Source organism: Aulostomus chinensis, chromosome 17 (genome assembly GCF_037954235.1).
Source record: "Aulostomus chinensis isolate RoL2024-O1b breed Wild chromosome 17, RoL_Achi_v1.0, whole genome shotgun sequence".
NCBI lineage: Eukaryota > Metazoa > Chordata > Actinopteri > Syngnathiformes > Aulostomidae > Aulostomus > Aulostomus chinensis.
This window is the reverse complement of record NC_141336.1, coordinates 13,718,214-13,734,482: the sequence shown is the minus strand read 5'-3', so window position 1 is coordinate 13,734,482 and position 16,269 is coordinate 13,718,214. Positions and strand designations below refer to the sequence as shown.

At 42.1% G+C, this 16,269-nt stretch overlaps 2 protein-coding genes across 2 annotated transcripts; both read right to left on the bottom strand.

Annotated features, from left to right (window-relative positions):
* Positions 1–848: 848 nt before the first annotated feature.
* On the bottom strand, positions 849–2,040 carry fabp7a (fatty acid binding protein 7, brain, a). The gene is made up of 4 exons (XM_086183475.1): positions 1,873–2,040; positions 1,494–1,666; positions 1,284–1,385; positions 849–1,140 (listed from the first exon to the last, which is right to left on the bottom strand). Exons 1-4 carry the CDS (start codon positions 1,943–1,945, stop codon positions 1,090–1,092), a joined length of 399 nt encoding a protein of 132 aa, XP_086039601.1. The 5' UTR covers positions 1,946–2,040; the 3' UTR covers positions 849–1,089.
* Positions 2,041–3,447: 1,407 nt separating this feature from the next.
* On the bottom strand, positions 3,448–16,197 carry usp40 (ubiquitin specific peptidase 40). The gene is made up of 31 exons (XM_086183136.1): positions 15,509–16,197; positions 15,365–15,432; positions 15,148–15,261; positions 13,392–13,556; positions 13,057–13,203; positions 12,673–12,816; positions 12,440–12,568; positions 12,043–12,159; positions 11,847–11,954; positions 10,874–11,062; positions 10,207–10,342; positions 9,954–10,035; positions 9,661–9,829; positions 9,498–9,582; positions 9,350–9,420; positions 8,857–9,254; positions 8,600–8,774; positions 8,448–8,496; positions 8,177–8,230; positions 7,853–7,941; positions 7,596–7,682; positions 7,462–7,498; positions 7,245–7,309; positions 7,097–7,171; positions 6,766–7,002; positions 6,196–6,314; positions 6,011–6,076; positions 5,714–5,924; positions 5,495–5,590; positions 5,316–5,410; positions 3,448–5,194 (listed from the first exon to the last, which is right to left on the bottom strand). The coding sequence occupies exons 1-31, from the start codon at positions 15,702–15,704 to the stop codon at positions 5,086–5,088; spliced, it is 3,882 nt and encodes a 1,293-aa protein (XP_086039262.1). The 5' UTR covers positions 15,705–16,197; the 3' UTR covers positions 3,448–5,085.
* Between the last annotated feature and the right edge of the window lie 72 nt (positions 16,198–16,269).

Sequence of the window (16,269 nt, the reverse complement as noted above, 5' to 3'; positions counted from 1 at the left end):
AGGACAGACTGATTTTTTTTTTTTGTGTGTCTAATTTCAATTAATTCAGTGGGCAACGGCCGAATGAGTTCCACTCCAGTTACCCCAGTTTCTTTTGTGTGGCGGTCTATTCAGAGGTGGGTCAAAACTTGGCAGTCTGTGTGTTGAGATGAGAAGAATGATCACTTGTAGTGGTGGTATTCAGTAGGCTAGACACAACTCACAGGGCCGCACAGAGGGAGGGAGGGAGGGAGGCATTGAAACGCTGCTTAAAATGTGGGAAAGGTTGCCTGAAATGATGTTGTAGAAAAACTGTGGGGGATTAGTAGGGTTTAGTTGACTATTTTTAGACGTCAGCTCCTGACTGCGAAGGATAATGTATTTATATAAAAAAGGTGTCCATCCTGAGCACCGTGCTCTGTCATCGTTGTCATGCCAGCAGCAGCGTTCAGTCACGGTTGGTCCGAACCATCGAATGATGCCACTACGTAATGACACCACATTTTAAAGCAGATTATCCCGAGGCAAGTGACATCACTATCACCCCACCCCCTCTGTCTCCTCCTTCAATCTGACCATCTGGGGGTTACTCAAGGACATTCACTCTCACGAGTTCAATGGTCACACTGGTGTGTGTGTGTGTGTGTGTGTGTGTGTGTGTGTGTGTGTGTGTGTGTGTGTGCGTGTGTCCGCGTGCGTGTGTGCGCGCACATGTGTGTGTAGCTCGCCAGCACTGCAGCTGTCACCTGGAAGTGACCCATCACAGGGACAGTACTGTTCCCACCGTTTAGCCTCACATTTTTAGAACAGAACTTATATATCGGTGCATACACAGCTGACAGAAACATCATCACATGAATGGCATCACGAAGGTTTGAAAAAGTACTTTATTTTTTTTTTCCCTTTTTTTTCCTTCACAAGTTTAGGCCCTTCACAGTTTAGAATGTCTTATAAAAGAACTTACAAAAGATTTTCCCAAAAATATGTATCAAGGTTTACAAGAACGAATCAAGTGCAAATCACTGCACGCATTTAAAAGAACATTTGTTTTTGTTTTTTTTAAAAAAGAACATTGTCGATCTTTCACAGTGCAACAAATGGGCGGTCCAGTTAGGCTTTCTCGTACGTGCGCACAGCTTGGACCCCTTCAAAGGACAAAGTCTGTGAGGGAGACAAAAAAAAAACAACGTATATTAGAAATATTGCAATCAGCTGCAATATTCATATGATTTCTACGAACCATGCGTAAGCATACGTGCATGACAGAGAGTGACACACTTGAAACCCAAGTAAGGAATTCTCACCATCACCATCTTGCCATCCTTGATTTCTCTGATGAATTTGGTCTCTTTTCCATCCCACTTCTGCACATGCACCAGTTTGTCTCCATCCATGGTGAAAGTCGACTGCAATAAGAACATTTTGTTGAGCCAAACTGATGAAAAATACTCTTCGGTGTGACCTACGTGGGCAAAAAAACACACAAAAAAAAACCCCAAAGGGTCTCAGCTCACTTTGACATGCCGGTCATCGGGTGTGGTCTCATCAAACTCCTCTCCCAGTTTGGAGGAGATCTCAGTGTTCCTGAAGGTGCTCATAGTTTTCACCACCACTTTGTCCCCGTCTTGGCTGATCACTACAGTGGGTTTGGTGACATTTCCCACTTGTCTTGTGGCAAAACCAACACCTGTCAAAAAGGGATGACTCCTCTGAGCAGTGCCTTTTATCACGCAGAATCACCCACACCAGTTAAGACAATGATAAAAGCGGATTTTATGTATTAATTTCCCGTTAAAAGATTAACATTCGAGCAAATATGATCTACTTTACACAAGTGAGCTGTGGTCCACAGTGCATTGTTGCCACAAACAGATCCTTTTAGTTGTTGCTTACCAAGTGCCTTCATGTAATCATCAAAATTCTGGCTGTCCACCAGTTTCCATGTTGCACAGAAAGCATCGACCATCGTTGCAGCTGCTGTAGATCCAAACAGTCCAGAATCTGACAGTCAAACAGCCTCCGGTCACTGTGTAGTAAATCCTTAGCGCGTCTGTCTGTCAAACTTAATACCGTAAAGGGAGGTCAGCGCTCGAGCCGCAGTGAGAGCTGATTGGATGTCGTGATTTGTCGTCACCGAACGTGCTTTGTTGAATCGTCGACTGCGTTGAAGTCAGTTTTCGGTTGGAGGAAGAAGGCGGATTCTCCTACTCGGTTTCTGTCAGAGCTGAAGCTTTTCACTAAGTGACGATCATATTATTATTGTTGTTGTTTTTAAAGGATTTCAAGCTGAATCGTGAAAAATCATGTGGCACAGCTTAATTAAAAGCTCTCACGGCTCAGAAATATATACATAAAGTAAACATTTAAGACATTTAAGCTTAATTAAATGCTTAAATGTCCTTAATATTTACTTTATATAAATATTTGAGCATAAAATAATTAGGTTTTTTTTCATGTCATGAGACCTGAGATATTTTTACGAGACCTTGTATTGTGATCAAGTGACTGCAAATCAATACCAGATTTTATCACTAAACTGGATGAATAAAACACAGTTTAGTGAAATCACATACGCTGAATGTGGCCAATATTTCCAGTCAGGCACGAATAACTGACATGGAAGTTCCAAGGGAGACTAAAGGTGCATTTTGTGGGAATTTCACTCCAAAAAATATTAATATAACATATAGGGGGCAGTAAATAATTGCAGTAAATGCAATAAAAGAGATGTGTGAAATGTTTCCATTCAATTACTGATAGACATAAAATAAAGTGTAAATTTTGCAGTGTAATATCCATCTCACACTTGATTTGGGGTCCCGAGGCACTCTGACAGTCATATAAAATATGATAAGCAATGAAGTTTAAAAAAAAAAAAGAAGAAGAGGCACGTCTCAGAGTGAGTGTCCAGTAGTCATATCTGCTATACTGATTTGGACTCCCAAGGTCAACTTACTGCATGTGTTCAAAAATATTCAAACATCATACAACAGGCAATGAAATTCCCACCAAAAATAAATAAATAAATAATTTTTTTTAAAAAAGCATTCTTTACTTCCCATCTAGTTCCAACATCTGGGAGTGATTTGGATTCCCTGGGTCACATCACATTGCAGCTGTTGGAAAATGTGTAACCTTGCTGGATTAAAAATTCCACTTAGCACAAAGGCTACGAAACACCATAGTTATTGGAAAAATATTTCTGTTTTCCGTTCACTACTTATATATCATATGTAATATAGAGACACTCCTTTTTTATTGCATTTTGCAGGTCTCCTGCAAATGTTTGTGTGGTCAAGGAAAAACAGGATTTCTGGCAATTCACTGGAGAGCTGAGCGACTTCAATCCGGACAAATAGTTGTTCGGACCAACATAAAAATCCACAAACATCTGCCACGGACACAAAAGAAAAAACACTGTCACCTTTAGTCGAATTAACAGATGGGGCCATTAATGTAGACCTTTATTGTTGATAAAATACTTTATGGAGATGCAATTTGAAACATTTGTGTTGTTACCGTATATCAGTTCTTACCAATAACTCATGACATAATCAGTCATAATATTAGAAAATGATATAAAATTAAATATTTCTACTCCTAATTTAGTTGTCAGCAGTTACATGTACTTTAAAAAAAACAACAAAAAATACATTTCCACTTGCAAATTTTTGGCACCGGTCAAGGCCAGATCAATCCATGTAGCAGCACAGAGAATCATACAAAGCAAAAATCAAGCCTCCCATCCCAGGATGCACGCACGCACACATGCGCGCACACATGCGCGCACACACGCGCGCGCACACACACACACACACTTTATTATATACAAACTATGACTCATTTTCTTTCAAATAAATTTATAAATGAATGTTTAATTCCCTGATGTTCACATATACTGCATGCCCATGTAACATTAAACACTTCCAGATCCAAATAGCAAACCAGGGATCCCTACTTTTAATGTCAAAGGGTTTGTAGTTTTACAGTATTTTTCTGGAGAAGCAGAGAACAGAGAAGTCATTTGGTGCAAAAAAAAACAAAACAAAACCAAAAAAACAGTTTTTATACTTCTAAGGCTCAACACAACTCCTGTTCAGCAGAAATGATTGAGGTGAAAGCGAAGGTGCTTCAACTTTAGTATGAAAAACTTACTTGTCAATTTATGGAGTATGATTGGAAGTAAACCTGAATGTTCTCCACACCAAACAGTACACGGAACCAAACAGGCGTGAATTTGGTTATTGATGAATCAGGGTTTTTTTGTGGTATGGAACAAAAACAAAGGGCACGAGAGGTAGAGCGAGAGGTAGAGAGTGAGGTAGGGAGGATAACCGCCGCTAAGGCTTCTCCATTTTTAAGGCCTATCTCTCCTCTCCCTTATCAATCTAAATCATCTATGAACATCCAATGAACCGAATAAAGTTTTTGTTCATATTAAGAATAATCATAATAATAAGACTCGTTTCCAACCATACGCACAGTACGAAGGGATGGTTGACTCCCCACTGATGTGGCTTGTCAGGCCGACATTATCATAGAAGCCCAAATTTTAAAACTATTGGCTGGTGGTAAATCATTATAATTTATACACAAAAACGAAGTAGAAACTCCAGTTAGTACAAGTTTCAGTATGTCACTGCACACTCGCAGAAACGGCTGCCTCATAGTGGAAGGTTACAAGTAAGCTACCAACCCATGCAGCAAGGTCGCACTCTCCCACAGGAAATGTAATGAAGGTCATCTTGGGGCAAGTTTGCAGAGACGAATCATGACCACAATGTGCTCTGTAATAATCACACTTCCAGTAATATTGTATGGATATTATATGATTTACAGTCACTACTTACAAAAACAGTAAATTCAAAGCGCTTAAAAAAAAGAAAAGAAAACCTTTTTCTTCTTCTGCCTTTGACGCAAAGAGAAAATAAGAATTCAGTCAGTTCTGAAGGTTTTACAGAGAAATACAGACGTGTACAAAAGGATATCCGAAAAAAAATGGCACAAGACTGATGTCGAGTGGATTGTCATAAATGCAACATGGCATCTCGCTGTGTAGTTGTACAGGTACTTCATATTTGTCCACGCACCCATGGTAGTAAGGTGCTATCTGAATACTCCAACATTGATCGACAGCGCCACCTCTGGTTTCTTAGCTTTGGTCCCTCCAGCTTTCCTCAGCGGACCAGCACAGTCCGAGCCTGCAGCCTCCGCTCTGGAAATAAGAAACAGAAAACGATTTTGGCAAAAAGAACATGAACAGTTAATTTAATCTGCTGGCTGCAGTGCTTTAAGAACCATTTTCTCTGTTAAACAAAAGTGTAAGTGAGTCCCACCCTTTCCTACGCTGCTCTGCCTGCTCTCTGAGCCTCTGCTGGCCCTGTTCATCCTCCAGCGTGTAGAAGTCCCTGTTGTCATCAATCAACAAGTTCTGTAAGGAAAGAGCAGATGTTTTTCAAACGAACCTAGGACGACCTCTTATTAAAATATTACCCTATTAAATTGTTTTTAATACCTTGATGCCAATTATGTCACCATCTTTAAGATGGAAGGGTGCTCCCAGTAGTGACTCAGCCTTTTTCTTCTTTTTCTTCTTGGAGAGCTGCTGGTTCTGAAAATAGAAAACACATGGAAGAGCTGGTCTTCAGCAGAGTACAGTTACAAGTGCAAAAGCACGGAACACACACAGCAGCAGACTCCTGCAGGTTCCCTCTCAACTCTCCTCCGATCTTACCCAAGTGGAGATTTCCTCCCAGGTGTGTTTGTCAGGGTGATGTTTGGCCAGCAGCAAAGAATCGGGGGACAGGCCGTAGTGTGCAGCCAGACAAGTGCGAAGGGACCGAGGGGTGGGGTCTCGGGATACGTCCCACACCAGCTCCTCTGGTGGGTAATAACACCTCTCCCCTGGTACTCCCACCTTCACATTTAGCAACATCTCCTTGGGGCTTAGCAACAGCAGAAAATAAAAGGACATAATTAAAAAAAAAATACAGAAATACAAAAACATCTTAAATAAGAGGGGCAATCTCACCCCAGATCTTCTTCTCTTAGAAGCCTCTGCACACAAATGTCAGCACCACTGGTTAGCTTCAGCTTCCTGTGTGGGAAAGAACAAACAGGATCTGGGTCAATGACGTCAATTCTTTTCTGCTTATGTCATTCTATTACAATATAAAGAATCTAGTAGCTGTCAATAAAGGAATTAAGGGTTCCTGCCTGAGTGTGACTTGTTGTCCTCGAAGGATACGTGCCAGCCTGAGCCCTTCCAGCTGCCACACACGCATGAATGCAGTGGTTGGCACACACACATCCTGAAGAGCAGGGAGTGTCAAAACCTGATGAAGACACAGACAACAGGTAAAACAAGAGACAAATATTGAACAGCTGGAAAAACAGAAGTGCACCTTTGACGTTCTTATTTGTGGTCAGCCTCCAAAACCTAAGTAAAATGAGGACTCATTACCAGTTACGCATGTTAAACTTGACTGCAGGTAAATGCACAAAAAAAGAGCGCATCTTTCTACGACCGTTAGCTTAAGTATCTACATGAGAACTATTTAAAAGACTAAACTGATGTGAAATGTACTTTTTAAAAACGTATGTTGACTGAAGTAGAAGTTCTTCAGTTCTGCTGGTTCTCAATCAAGCCACCTAATCAGAAAGAGATTTATGACAACAATACACTGAAACAAAGCAGTTCTCTGGGTCAAAGCAGCGATAAAGAATCTAAGCTGTAAATAACCATCGACTGTTGGTTTGAATCCAAGTAAAACCTCCACACTCTACCTGAACCTTGAGATCCTCCAGGGTGACTTCATCAGATATCTCCACCTGTCCCACGCTTCGCAGCCCGGCCTTGCTGTTGCCACACACAGGCGGTGAGTGAGTGTCACCAGCAGTCACAACCTCCAGCACTGACTCCTCATCGTGGCCATTTTCAGTGTGGTTAAAATCGGTTGCCATGGAAACAGTGGAGTTGTTTCCACAATCCAGATAAAGCCACACGGACAGTTTGAGAAAACCCTGATAGATTAAAAAAAAAAAAAAGTGCGTGGTTAAAAAGAGGGAGAAACATCATGGTAGATCAAGAATTTAACTAAACCAAAACTTTTACTACCTTGGGAGGCAGCTGTCCCTCGGTGATGACTAATGTCTCTCCGTTGCTTATTTTCAGCTCTAACAGAGAAGCATCCTGAGGACAAGAAGTCCCTCATTCTCTCATACAGCAAAAAACTACCAGCATGCAACAGGACTTCATGACTCACCTCTTCCATCAGTGCCTCTCCTACCTCCTCGCACCAATCAAGCCTCCTCAAGTGCCAACAAGTGCCTGCACACACACATTTAAATATCACTGACACATTAATCAGATCTTTATATTAATTATTTCCCAAAAAGCAATGTTTATTTTGTTTAACAGCAATGCAGCAAATATACTTAAGTGCAGTCTACATTATATATTCAGTGTAAATGTAGTTTTACCATCAAGTCTGACACCATCCAGCATCGCCTTTAAACACTGCAAATGAGACATTAAAACATCCAATTTAAAAACACACACGTGTGCTTCAGAGACATTATAAATGTTCACAAAAAGCTTGGGATTTGTCTTTTACCTCTTTGACAGTACATGTCTTCTCCACTATTATATCCATCTCCATTCCAGCAGAGGGCGCTGAGCCCACAGAGAAGTGCAAGAAAAGCTGCAATGGAGAGAAGATCCAATCAAAACAACCAAAACTGTTCGTACACATGAACTCTCAAACGTAGGATAGAACACATAGAACTGGATATATAAGGTGGAACTTGTTCTGCAACCTTCACCTGTGCAATTACGAAGGATTTATTGAGTATTTCAGATAAAAAGACACACCTGTGACGCCTTTGGGGCATTTCCCGGACAGAGAGTCAGCGTGGTCATGAGTCGCACGCCTGCATCCCGAACACTCATTTCCTCACACACTGAAAGAAAGTAAGTCAGCACAACTGCACTTAGTAAAAATGACTTCAAAGACACATGATGAGAAGAAAAATTACAAGCACAAGGGGGAGTAGCTTTTAAAAATTTAATGAGGGGAGAAAGTAGAGGAGTGTGTACGTTAATATTTTTGTTAACATGTTAGAGGGGATTTCCAGCTCTCCTCCAACATTAAAAAAAAAAAAAAAATCACACTCAGGTTGACATCTAACACAGTACCTGGAGGAAGGAGTTTCCCTGTACAGTCCACCTGTCTTAAACAGTATGCTGCACCTGGGGAGAGACAGAGACACAACTGGGGATTTAAGTATGCAAACTTTTAAAGAGTCAACCTCAACCTCAAATTTTGTGGTCAGTTGAGCAGAGGATCTGACAAAAATGTGCATGTTTTATTGGAGAGAGTAAAACCCTCCTCTCGCTCAATTTCAACCCCCCCAACCCTTAATGGATAACCGGTATAGAAAATGGATTGATAGATGGAGTTTCTTGCCTGGTAGCTGCAGCTCCTCTATGGCCCTCTGTTTGACATCACACAGTAGCTGCAGGAGAGACGCGATAAACATAACTACAGTATTTAAAAGCGGGATATAAAGATGATGAGAAATCAGCAACAGCAACAACAGAAGCAGACAAATTACTAACCATATTTCCTGTGGCTGGAACCTTGATTTTCTTCCTCTCTTCCTCCTCCTCCTCTCCGTCACCTCTTCCTCCTCCTCCTCCTCCCCCACCCCCCTGTGGTCGAAACTCAATGTGAAGCCAGCGGCAGTCAGATGGTGTAGTCACAGTGACCACATCCCCGTCTAGAGTGAACATGCTAAAGATAGAGGAAAGAAGGACTGAGCAACACATACGAAACAAGTTCATGTGTACGTGCAGGCAGACTGCAAAGAACGTACCTGCTGTCAAACGACTGCTGCTCCAGCACCAACAGCGCGTCTCCATCTTTTAGTGACAGCTCCTTTAGTGTCCGCTGCATGTCATCGGGTGGAAACACTCTCCACCCGCTTGCTCCTCCTCCTTCTCCTGACACCTGCTCTCCTTTCTTTGTTCCAGAATGTTCCTGACACAGCAAACTCCCCTTAGGCTCCCCCAGGGCCTCCCTCACTTCCCCCAGAGTTGCACCACCCGCAAATGCTCTTGCCTCCTTTTTAAGCCCTGGCCCTCCATTTTCAAAACCACTTTTACCCTCTTCCCCTTCCTCCTGCTCTTTTTCTTTTTCCCCCAAAGAGGGACGGACTACAGTCAGGAGGACTGGCTCCCACTGGGCTCCAGTTAGGACACCAGCACCACAAACCTTTAAAAGATCAGAAGTAAAAATGTCATTCATTTAGGGTCTTGGCTTTTCACAAAGTTATGACTGGCCGCTCTCATGCTCACTCTCGTCCTCACCTCTCGGCCATTCCAAACAAACAAGTCAGAGTTTACGTAGATGCCTGCACTGTAGAGTGAGACATTGTCGTCTGCAAAGAGTCAAAGAAGGAAGTCACAGATATGTGGAAAATCCTGAATTTGAAATGTGTTTTCCTAAGTGTCTTACCTGTGAGAGTATTGTAGAGGTGTAGACCAGCAGGGAGACTCTTAGCCACAGTCAGAGCCATATCCCCTTCCCACTGTTCCTGTTTCTAAACACATGCATTCACAGGGATTATTTCTGCTCTTCCGGATTTCAAGTCGCAACCGCTGTAGTTTTTGAAAGTCACCTGATAAATAGCGAGACGCAGGTCTCCAACCGTCTTTCGACGATCAAAAGTGAGGGTGGTGGTCTCGGGCTCCTTGCTCGTTGGTTGCAGAGCTCCATTTTTGAGCCGATAGCAGGGCGCCAGGTGCAGACAGAGCTCCACGCTGTTATTACTGGCCTCAAACTCCTCACTGTAGCAGGAACAAATCAATCATTCATCTTTTCTTTAAGCTGTCACAGTCACTGGTTCAGTCATCACCAAACTGTCCAACATTCAAGTGTGATGTAACATTTGTGTAATACGTGTGTTTCTACCGCATCTGCTGCAGTTTGAGGTTCTCCTCCTGAGCCATCTGGATGAGGTGATGAGGAACTTTATACTGAGGACAGTTCAGAGCTGCAAATGTAGAACAACCAAACAAATTGCTCATGATGGTCATCTGCATACTTCATCATCAATTTACTTGATAAATGACAAAACTGAGACAAAAAAATGTTATCTTTTTTTTCTTTCACTCAACAAGAACCAACCCTCTCCTTCTGTATCTTTTCCTGTAATTCCAGTTACCTTCACTTGGCCTGTGCAGCTGTGTTTTTCTGTAGAACAACATGTAAGCACTCTCTTTGCCCTGGAACTGCTTCTCTATGTCAGACTCTCTGATGGAGGTCACAGCAGAGTCGTTAACGTCAAACCAGTGGCTCCCCTGCTAACAGAGGGGATGATTAACAGGCAGCAGTGAAACGTCTACACACTCAGACTAAAGATGAAAACATTTCATACTGGGTAGGACCAGGGGTGAAAGTGAGCCGGAACGGGCCGGAACACAGTTACGGTAAACTATTCACGGCCGGAACAGAGTTCCATTAAAAAAAGGAGGAGAAGGGAGCTGTCAAAATCCCATATTAAATAAAGAAAACGACATCTGAAGGCGGTTTCACACTGAATGTGGCAGACGCGGCGTGCTGCGCGGGGTGGGGTGCAAGCACGCGCAGCGCTACCGAGTTGCTGGGCTTGGTTTGCGCTCATTTGACGTCACAGCGCGCCCACATACACAATGAATGGACTTCCCCTGCGCAGCTTGCGCCTTGCGGCGCGCACCCTTTGGGCGTGTGCTTCTTTTTTTTTTTTTAAACGCACGCCCAAAGGGCGTACAGTTCAGGCAAGAATTTTAAGCCACTTTCACCCCTGGGTAGGACTATTCTAACAGCTTGAACGTTTGCAGAAATGTGAGGACCTCTACTTCTGGCTTCGGCTGTAGTTCTGTCTCCTCTTCTGGAGCTCCTGGCTCTGGAGCTGGAACAGAGTTAACCGTTTGTTTTGCTGGGCTGGGTGGTTCCGTCGTGGGGCTCGGCAGGTTTGCCTTCAGTGCCACTCGGGTTCCATTGCACACCAACATGAAGATATCAGTGTGGGACTGCAAGAACTATATGACAAGAAGTGTTAGACTTAAAACTGTAGATGATCGAATCCAAGCTTCTTCAGAAAACAAATCTGTGGAAAGATGTGACTAATACTTAATACTGAAGGTCATCAAGATGTAGCTATTTCAGCATCATCTTTTATCTGTTATTTGCAATTAAAACATGGCAAAATCTAAGTTGGCCCACAGGTAATTTAGCATTTCTACATCACGGCTGATGAAGGTAAGAAAAAGTGAGTGTTTCTTAAAGGTGTATCACCCAGAATGCACTTATTTCGAGTGCTAGAGTGATAGAAAGAGTACTCTGCCTCTCAAGAACAAATACAGGTAACAAGCTCATGAACATGTTTTTTTCCCACCTGTCTTACTTCTTATTACTTATGGCTTCAGAATGCAGAAACTATGTTGTTTGTTGTTTGAGGATTAGAGCAAACAGTTGGATGAACAAGATGTGGATTAAACCTGAAGTTGCACTTGAGAGTTTATAAACTGATGCTTTGGACAGTTTTGCTGTTGTTGGTTGTAGGCTACAATTAGCTTCAAGCTAAAAATACGTAGCTGGTGTTTTCCACATTCCCGAGTCACAAAGAAGTGATGCAGGGAGGAAAGAAGTCTTTGTGAGCTCAAACACCTATTTGTGAGTATTTGGAGGGCAAAACACAATTTTTGGGTTAAGTAACACATCACAAATTTATTTTGTGTCAAAGATCACCCAGTCGATAGTGATGGACACACTGGTGACCACTGTATAAAGAGTGACAGCTTCTTTGAATAAAAAGAAACACACCTTGCCAATGGGGCCATAGTGTTTTCTGAACTTTTTACTCCAGGATGCACCGATTTTATCCATGAGTTTTTGCCCCAGCTGATCCAACAGGACACTCCTAGATGGCTCCTATGAACGGGAAATAGAAGAATACTGTCATTAAACATTGTTACACAACAGATTCAACATGAAACCGCAGAGTCTTTTCCTGCTTTACCTGAGCAATAATAGTGGTGAGGACAGACAAAGGGTCATCCTCTTTTAATTTAGGCTCACATTCTTCCTTGACCTCCTGCTTGACCTTCTTCTTTGTCTTAGGTTTGCAGTCGTCCTCCTGACGAGGAGAAACAGACAAGCTGCCATTCTACATTCACTTAACGTCTACAATTCCCATGCATGTCCAGCCCATGGTTTCACTAGGTGCAAACAGGACAAGTCATTCATAACTTGTGTCTTTGCTGACCGCATACTTGTAACTGTTCATTTTTTGTTGTTGTTTATTGTCAGTCATTCCTCTCATGTCTGCACTTCTCATTTTCTACGTAATACTTAACTTTTTTGACATTTTACTATTTATTCTTCGCATCTGTCCTTTATTTTGCCATTTTTCTCACCGGTGGCTCCCACTGGCCGAGCTGGTCAATGTCCCTGATGTAAGCGTGGTAGTGGCCGCCATAGCAACCGCCCTTATGGATAATGACAGAGAATAGCTCATAGGAGTAATCTGAGTCGTCTCCATCAGCCTGTATGAGAGGAGAAGAGTTTAGAAATCCATTATAAGAAAAGATCATCTTAGGTTTATCTTCTGATTGTGTGTAGTGTCAAGAGTGTTCAAATCTGTTTATACCTGTTCACAAAATGGCCGCAGGTTGATTTTGAGGGGGAAGCTGTAGCGTCCCGTCTCCTTGTATCGCTCACATTTGGCGAAGTCAAAGCTGAATCTCAGTAAAGACATGGTCATGAATGGGGGGAGCATGCTGAGCTTGGCGGACTGAGTAGAGGAAGATTGAGAAAAAGTGGGATCAGGAAGGTGAAAAGTGGCTTATAATTATGGTTTATACTCATAAGAAATCAATTTAATGTTGTCATTCTTTACACGTCCAGTTGTTATCCTCTTTTCTATCACTATTATCGGAAGGTTTGCTCAAGAAGCTTCAACAGCAGGAAAAAGAGAATTTCATCCTGTCGCTGTGTTTACGATGTTACCATCTCACTCAGAAAGCCGACTGACCTTGGCAGCAGTGACGAGTCTGTCACACTGTGCACAGCGGTACAGGTTATTGCCCTCAAACAACTCTTCCTCCACAAACATGTTCCATAAAGCCTCCTCCAGGCTGGACACACCACAAACACACACCGTCAGATCCAGGAAGTCCTCCTGAAGAAGACAAACATTCACAACAACTTTTATTACATAATTCCTGGCAACTGCATAATGGCCTAAAGACAAATTTATTTTTATCACAAGTTATAATAAGTTTAGAAAATGGGACTTAAGATGGTGGTTTTGAGAGGTCCAGCCAGCATGACGGAGACACCCAGCAGCCAGGGAACACACAGACACACCTGTCTTTGGCTGACGTTGCCACATTCCTTACAGACGATGCTGTTTACGATGGTCCCGTGGTAAAGGCTGTGGATAAATGTACTACCAGCCGTTCCCACAAGAGAGTGCTCCAAGGCGCTGAACAGAATCCTGTTGAGCTCCTGCACATCGTGCTGATTAGTTCCCTGAGGACGCAAAAAATGGAGGAGACAGACAAATATGATGCGTCAGAGTTCCACACCTGGAACCACTATATTTTACTATTCCTTCTATTGTGTATTCCCAGTTAGTCACTGTACCAACCAGCAAAAATACCAGACAGATGGATATCAATTACATCGTGACTTTGGAACATGACAATCTTTTTGTTAACTGCTTCACTAGCATCTGCAAGGCTTTCCTTCTGAAACTCCCCAGTTTTTTTTAGGGAACACATTATGGAATTATTTTGCCAGTGTACTGCACAGGGAACATTAAAAAGTTGTACCGTCTTTTTTAGTGTGAACACATTAACAGGGTTCATGTGAATTTTTAATCAATGAATTTCCATGACTTTTCCACACCTTTAAAGAAAACATGAATGATCAAACTCTGATTTGCACATCAAAAATATAAAGAAATCCCTGAAGAAGAAAAAAAAAAGGTTTACAGTTGAGGTTTATTTCAAATGAATGTCAAGCTCTATGGTTTGATACAAGATAATTGTGTGTTAAAAGCAAATCAGTATCAACTCAATAAGTTTTTTCGAAGTCCATTGAAACGGGGCCACATAAACTGTAATAAACAGGGATTTATAAAGAATATTTTCCATGATTTCTCCTAAGATTTCTGGTTTTATTTATGTTTCAAAAACTTATCATACTTATTATTAACTTAAGAATATTGTTATTTTCGGGATTAAACAAGCTTAAATGATATTCACATGTTGATAATACAAAAAAACAAACAATGAAACAATCGTGAATTTAACAAAAATACGATTTTTCTTTATCTTGAAAACACTTGGAGACTGATATAAATACTGGCCAAAATTTTTTTCTGATACAGATGAATTTGCTAAGAATTAAAAATGAGCCAATATCTGCCAATATGACATTCTAATATCATCATTGTTCCTAAAAGTCGTATCAGCTAACCAAATTATACATTTAAAAAGTGTCTAGTGTGGAATTAGGACACAGCTTTCATCACTAATCAATTGTTTTTTTTTCTATTAAGTGCATATTGACTCTGGCTCGCTGTGGACTTCTGGTTAATGGTGGCGAACATGAAACACATCAACAGCCATGTCGGAAATATGACGGAGACAGAAATCAGTTAAAAATATGAACCTTTCATTCGAGAGAATTCAAAACAGCGGCGTGTTTTTACAATCGCACGAAAACCTCAGAGTGAAGTCAGTGAGTCAGTCTTGAGTTGTAAACACTGATAATATCTTCCAACCATCCTTGATGACAGAAATGCAGCATTCCGTGACAGAGCTCGTGATCTCTCCTTACAGGTTTAACCACACCGTTGTTTAAAAAAAAAATTATCAATGCGTTTCCTTTTTAAAAAAAGTGCTTTACCCTCCTTTTTGTAAGACTATGCTGCTCTCTACTTGGTCCTAACGTCTCACTGGTATCATCATCACACTGAGGCCGGGCCCCTTCGGACAACATAAAAATCCCTTCATTGTGCAGCTCTGTCCTCTGGAAGATGAATCAATGCTTAAAAAGGGAAAGAGTAACCCGAGCCCTTTTCTTCATCTCGCTGACAAAGAATACGGACACAGACCTCACTGCTGTTCCAGCCGAAGCTGTCGGTGAGGTCAGCGGTGGAGGCGCTCTGCTGGTCCACCAGCAGCAGACGGGCAAAGAGCCTCTGGAGCTCCAGTGGGATCACTCTGACCTGAGGGAAGACAATCTTTACTCTTCAAACAAAACAAAAACAAAAAAACAACAACAACAACAACAGATGAATGTATTCAATGCGTGGTAACAGCAGCTCTTACTTCGGCCCCTGATTTCTCTTTGTCTTCCAAACATCCTAATTCATCTGGCCCCAAACTGAAGAGCTCCTCTGCACAAACACACACCAAAAAATAAATAGACTAGTAAATAGATTATTAAGTAAGCTATAAGCGGCTTCCGCTCACCTCTGAACTCAGGGGTGAAGAGCAGGGTCTGGAGCAGAGAGTTGAGGTAGCACGTCCCTCCCTGGTTCTTGATGCCACACAGGTTGCTTCTCCCACGGGGCGGAGGTGGCTCGTCTCCCACCTTTGCAACTCTTCCCCTGGCAGGAGTCGAGGAGAGGCTCTCTTCCTCCTCTTCCTCAAAAAGATTCCCAAACATGCCGTTTGAGTTGTTTTACTTGGTTTTCTCTCCGTTATGGACTCGTCGTAATTCGTGTATTCACAGCCCTGTGTGCCCTGTTGCTATCTCATCTTGGTCTTGCCGAGCTCTCTGTTGACAATGGCCGGGCTGACTCTGAAGTAAGAGGACTTCACAGGGCTAAACATAGCGGCTCGTAACGGATGTGAATACGTATAAATAGCAGTTTAGCTAGTTTAGCTAGCCAGCTAACAAAGACCAGTCAATCTACACGGCAATGATGTGTGGCTCTCCTGGTTTGACAGCTCAGCGAAAATATAAGGGGGAAAAAACGGTCGATTTCAACACGAATAAGAAAATATTAATTTTTACCCGAAACACTGATGAGCGATTTTGGTGAATGCTTATTCAGTTTTTGTTCGGATACGAGGTTCTCCTTCTTTTTGTCTTAAAAACGCAAACACTGACAACGTAAATAAAAATACCCTCGGTGAACAGTAGGCAGCCATGTTTCTTCCTGGCTGAATTGTAGTGATGCATTATGGTACTCGTAGTGTCTTGAGTAGTTAACGTTTAGAAATAGTAC

Excerpts from the sequence above, each read along its gene's own strand:
- fabp7a (XM_086183475.1), bottom strand. The coding sequence starts at position 1,945 with ATGGTCGATGCTTTCTGTGCAACATGGAAACTGGTGGACAGCCAGAAT. Across the intron at positions 1,386-1,493 it reads CCGATGACCGGCATGTCAAA|TCGACTTTCACCATGGATGG; the intron begins GTGAGCTGAGAC and ends TTCTTATTGCAG. Across the intron at positions 1,141-1,283 it reads AGGATGGCAAGATGGTGATG|ACTTTGTCCTTTGAAGGGGT; the intron begins GTGAGAATTCCT and ends TCTCCCTCACAG.
- usp40 (XM_086183136.1), bottom strand. The coding sequence starts at position 15,704 with ATGTTTGGGAATCTTTTTGAGGAAGAGGAGGAAGAGAGCCTCTCCTCG. Across the intron at positions 12,817-13,056 it reads GACTCGTCACTGCTGCCAAG|TCCGCCAAGCTCAGCATGCT; the intron begins GTCAGTCGGCTT and ends TCCTCTACTCAG. Across the intron at positions 11,063-11,846 it reads ACTATGGCCCCATTGGCAAG|TTCTTGCAGTCCCACACTGA; the intron begins GTGTGTTTCTTT and ends CTTGTCATATAG.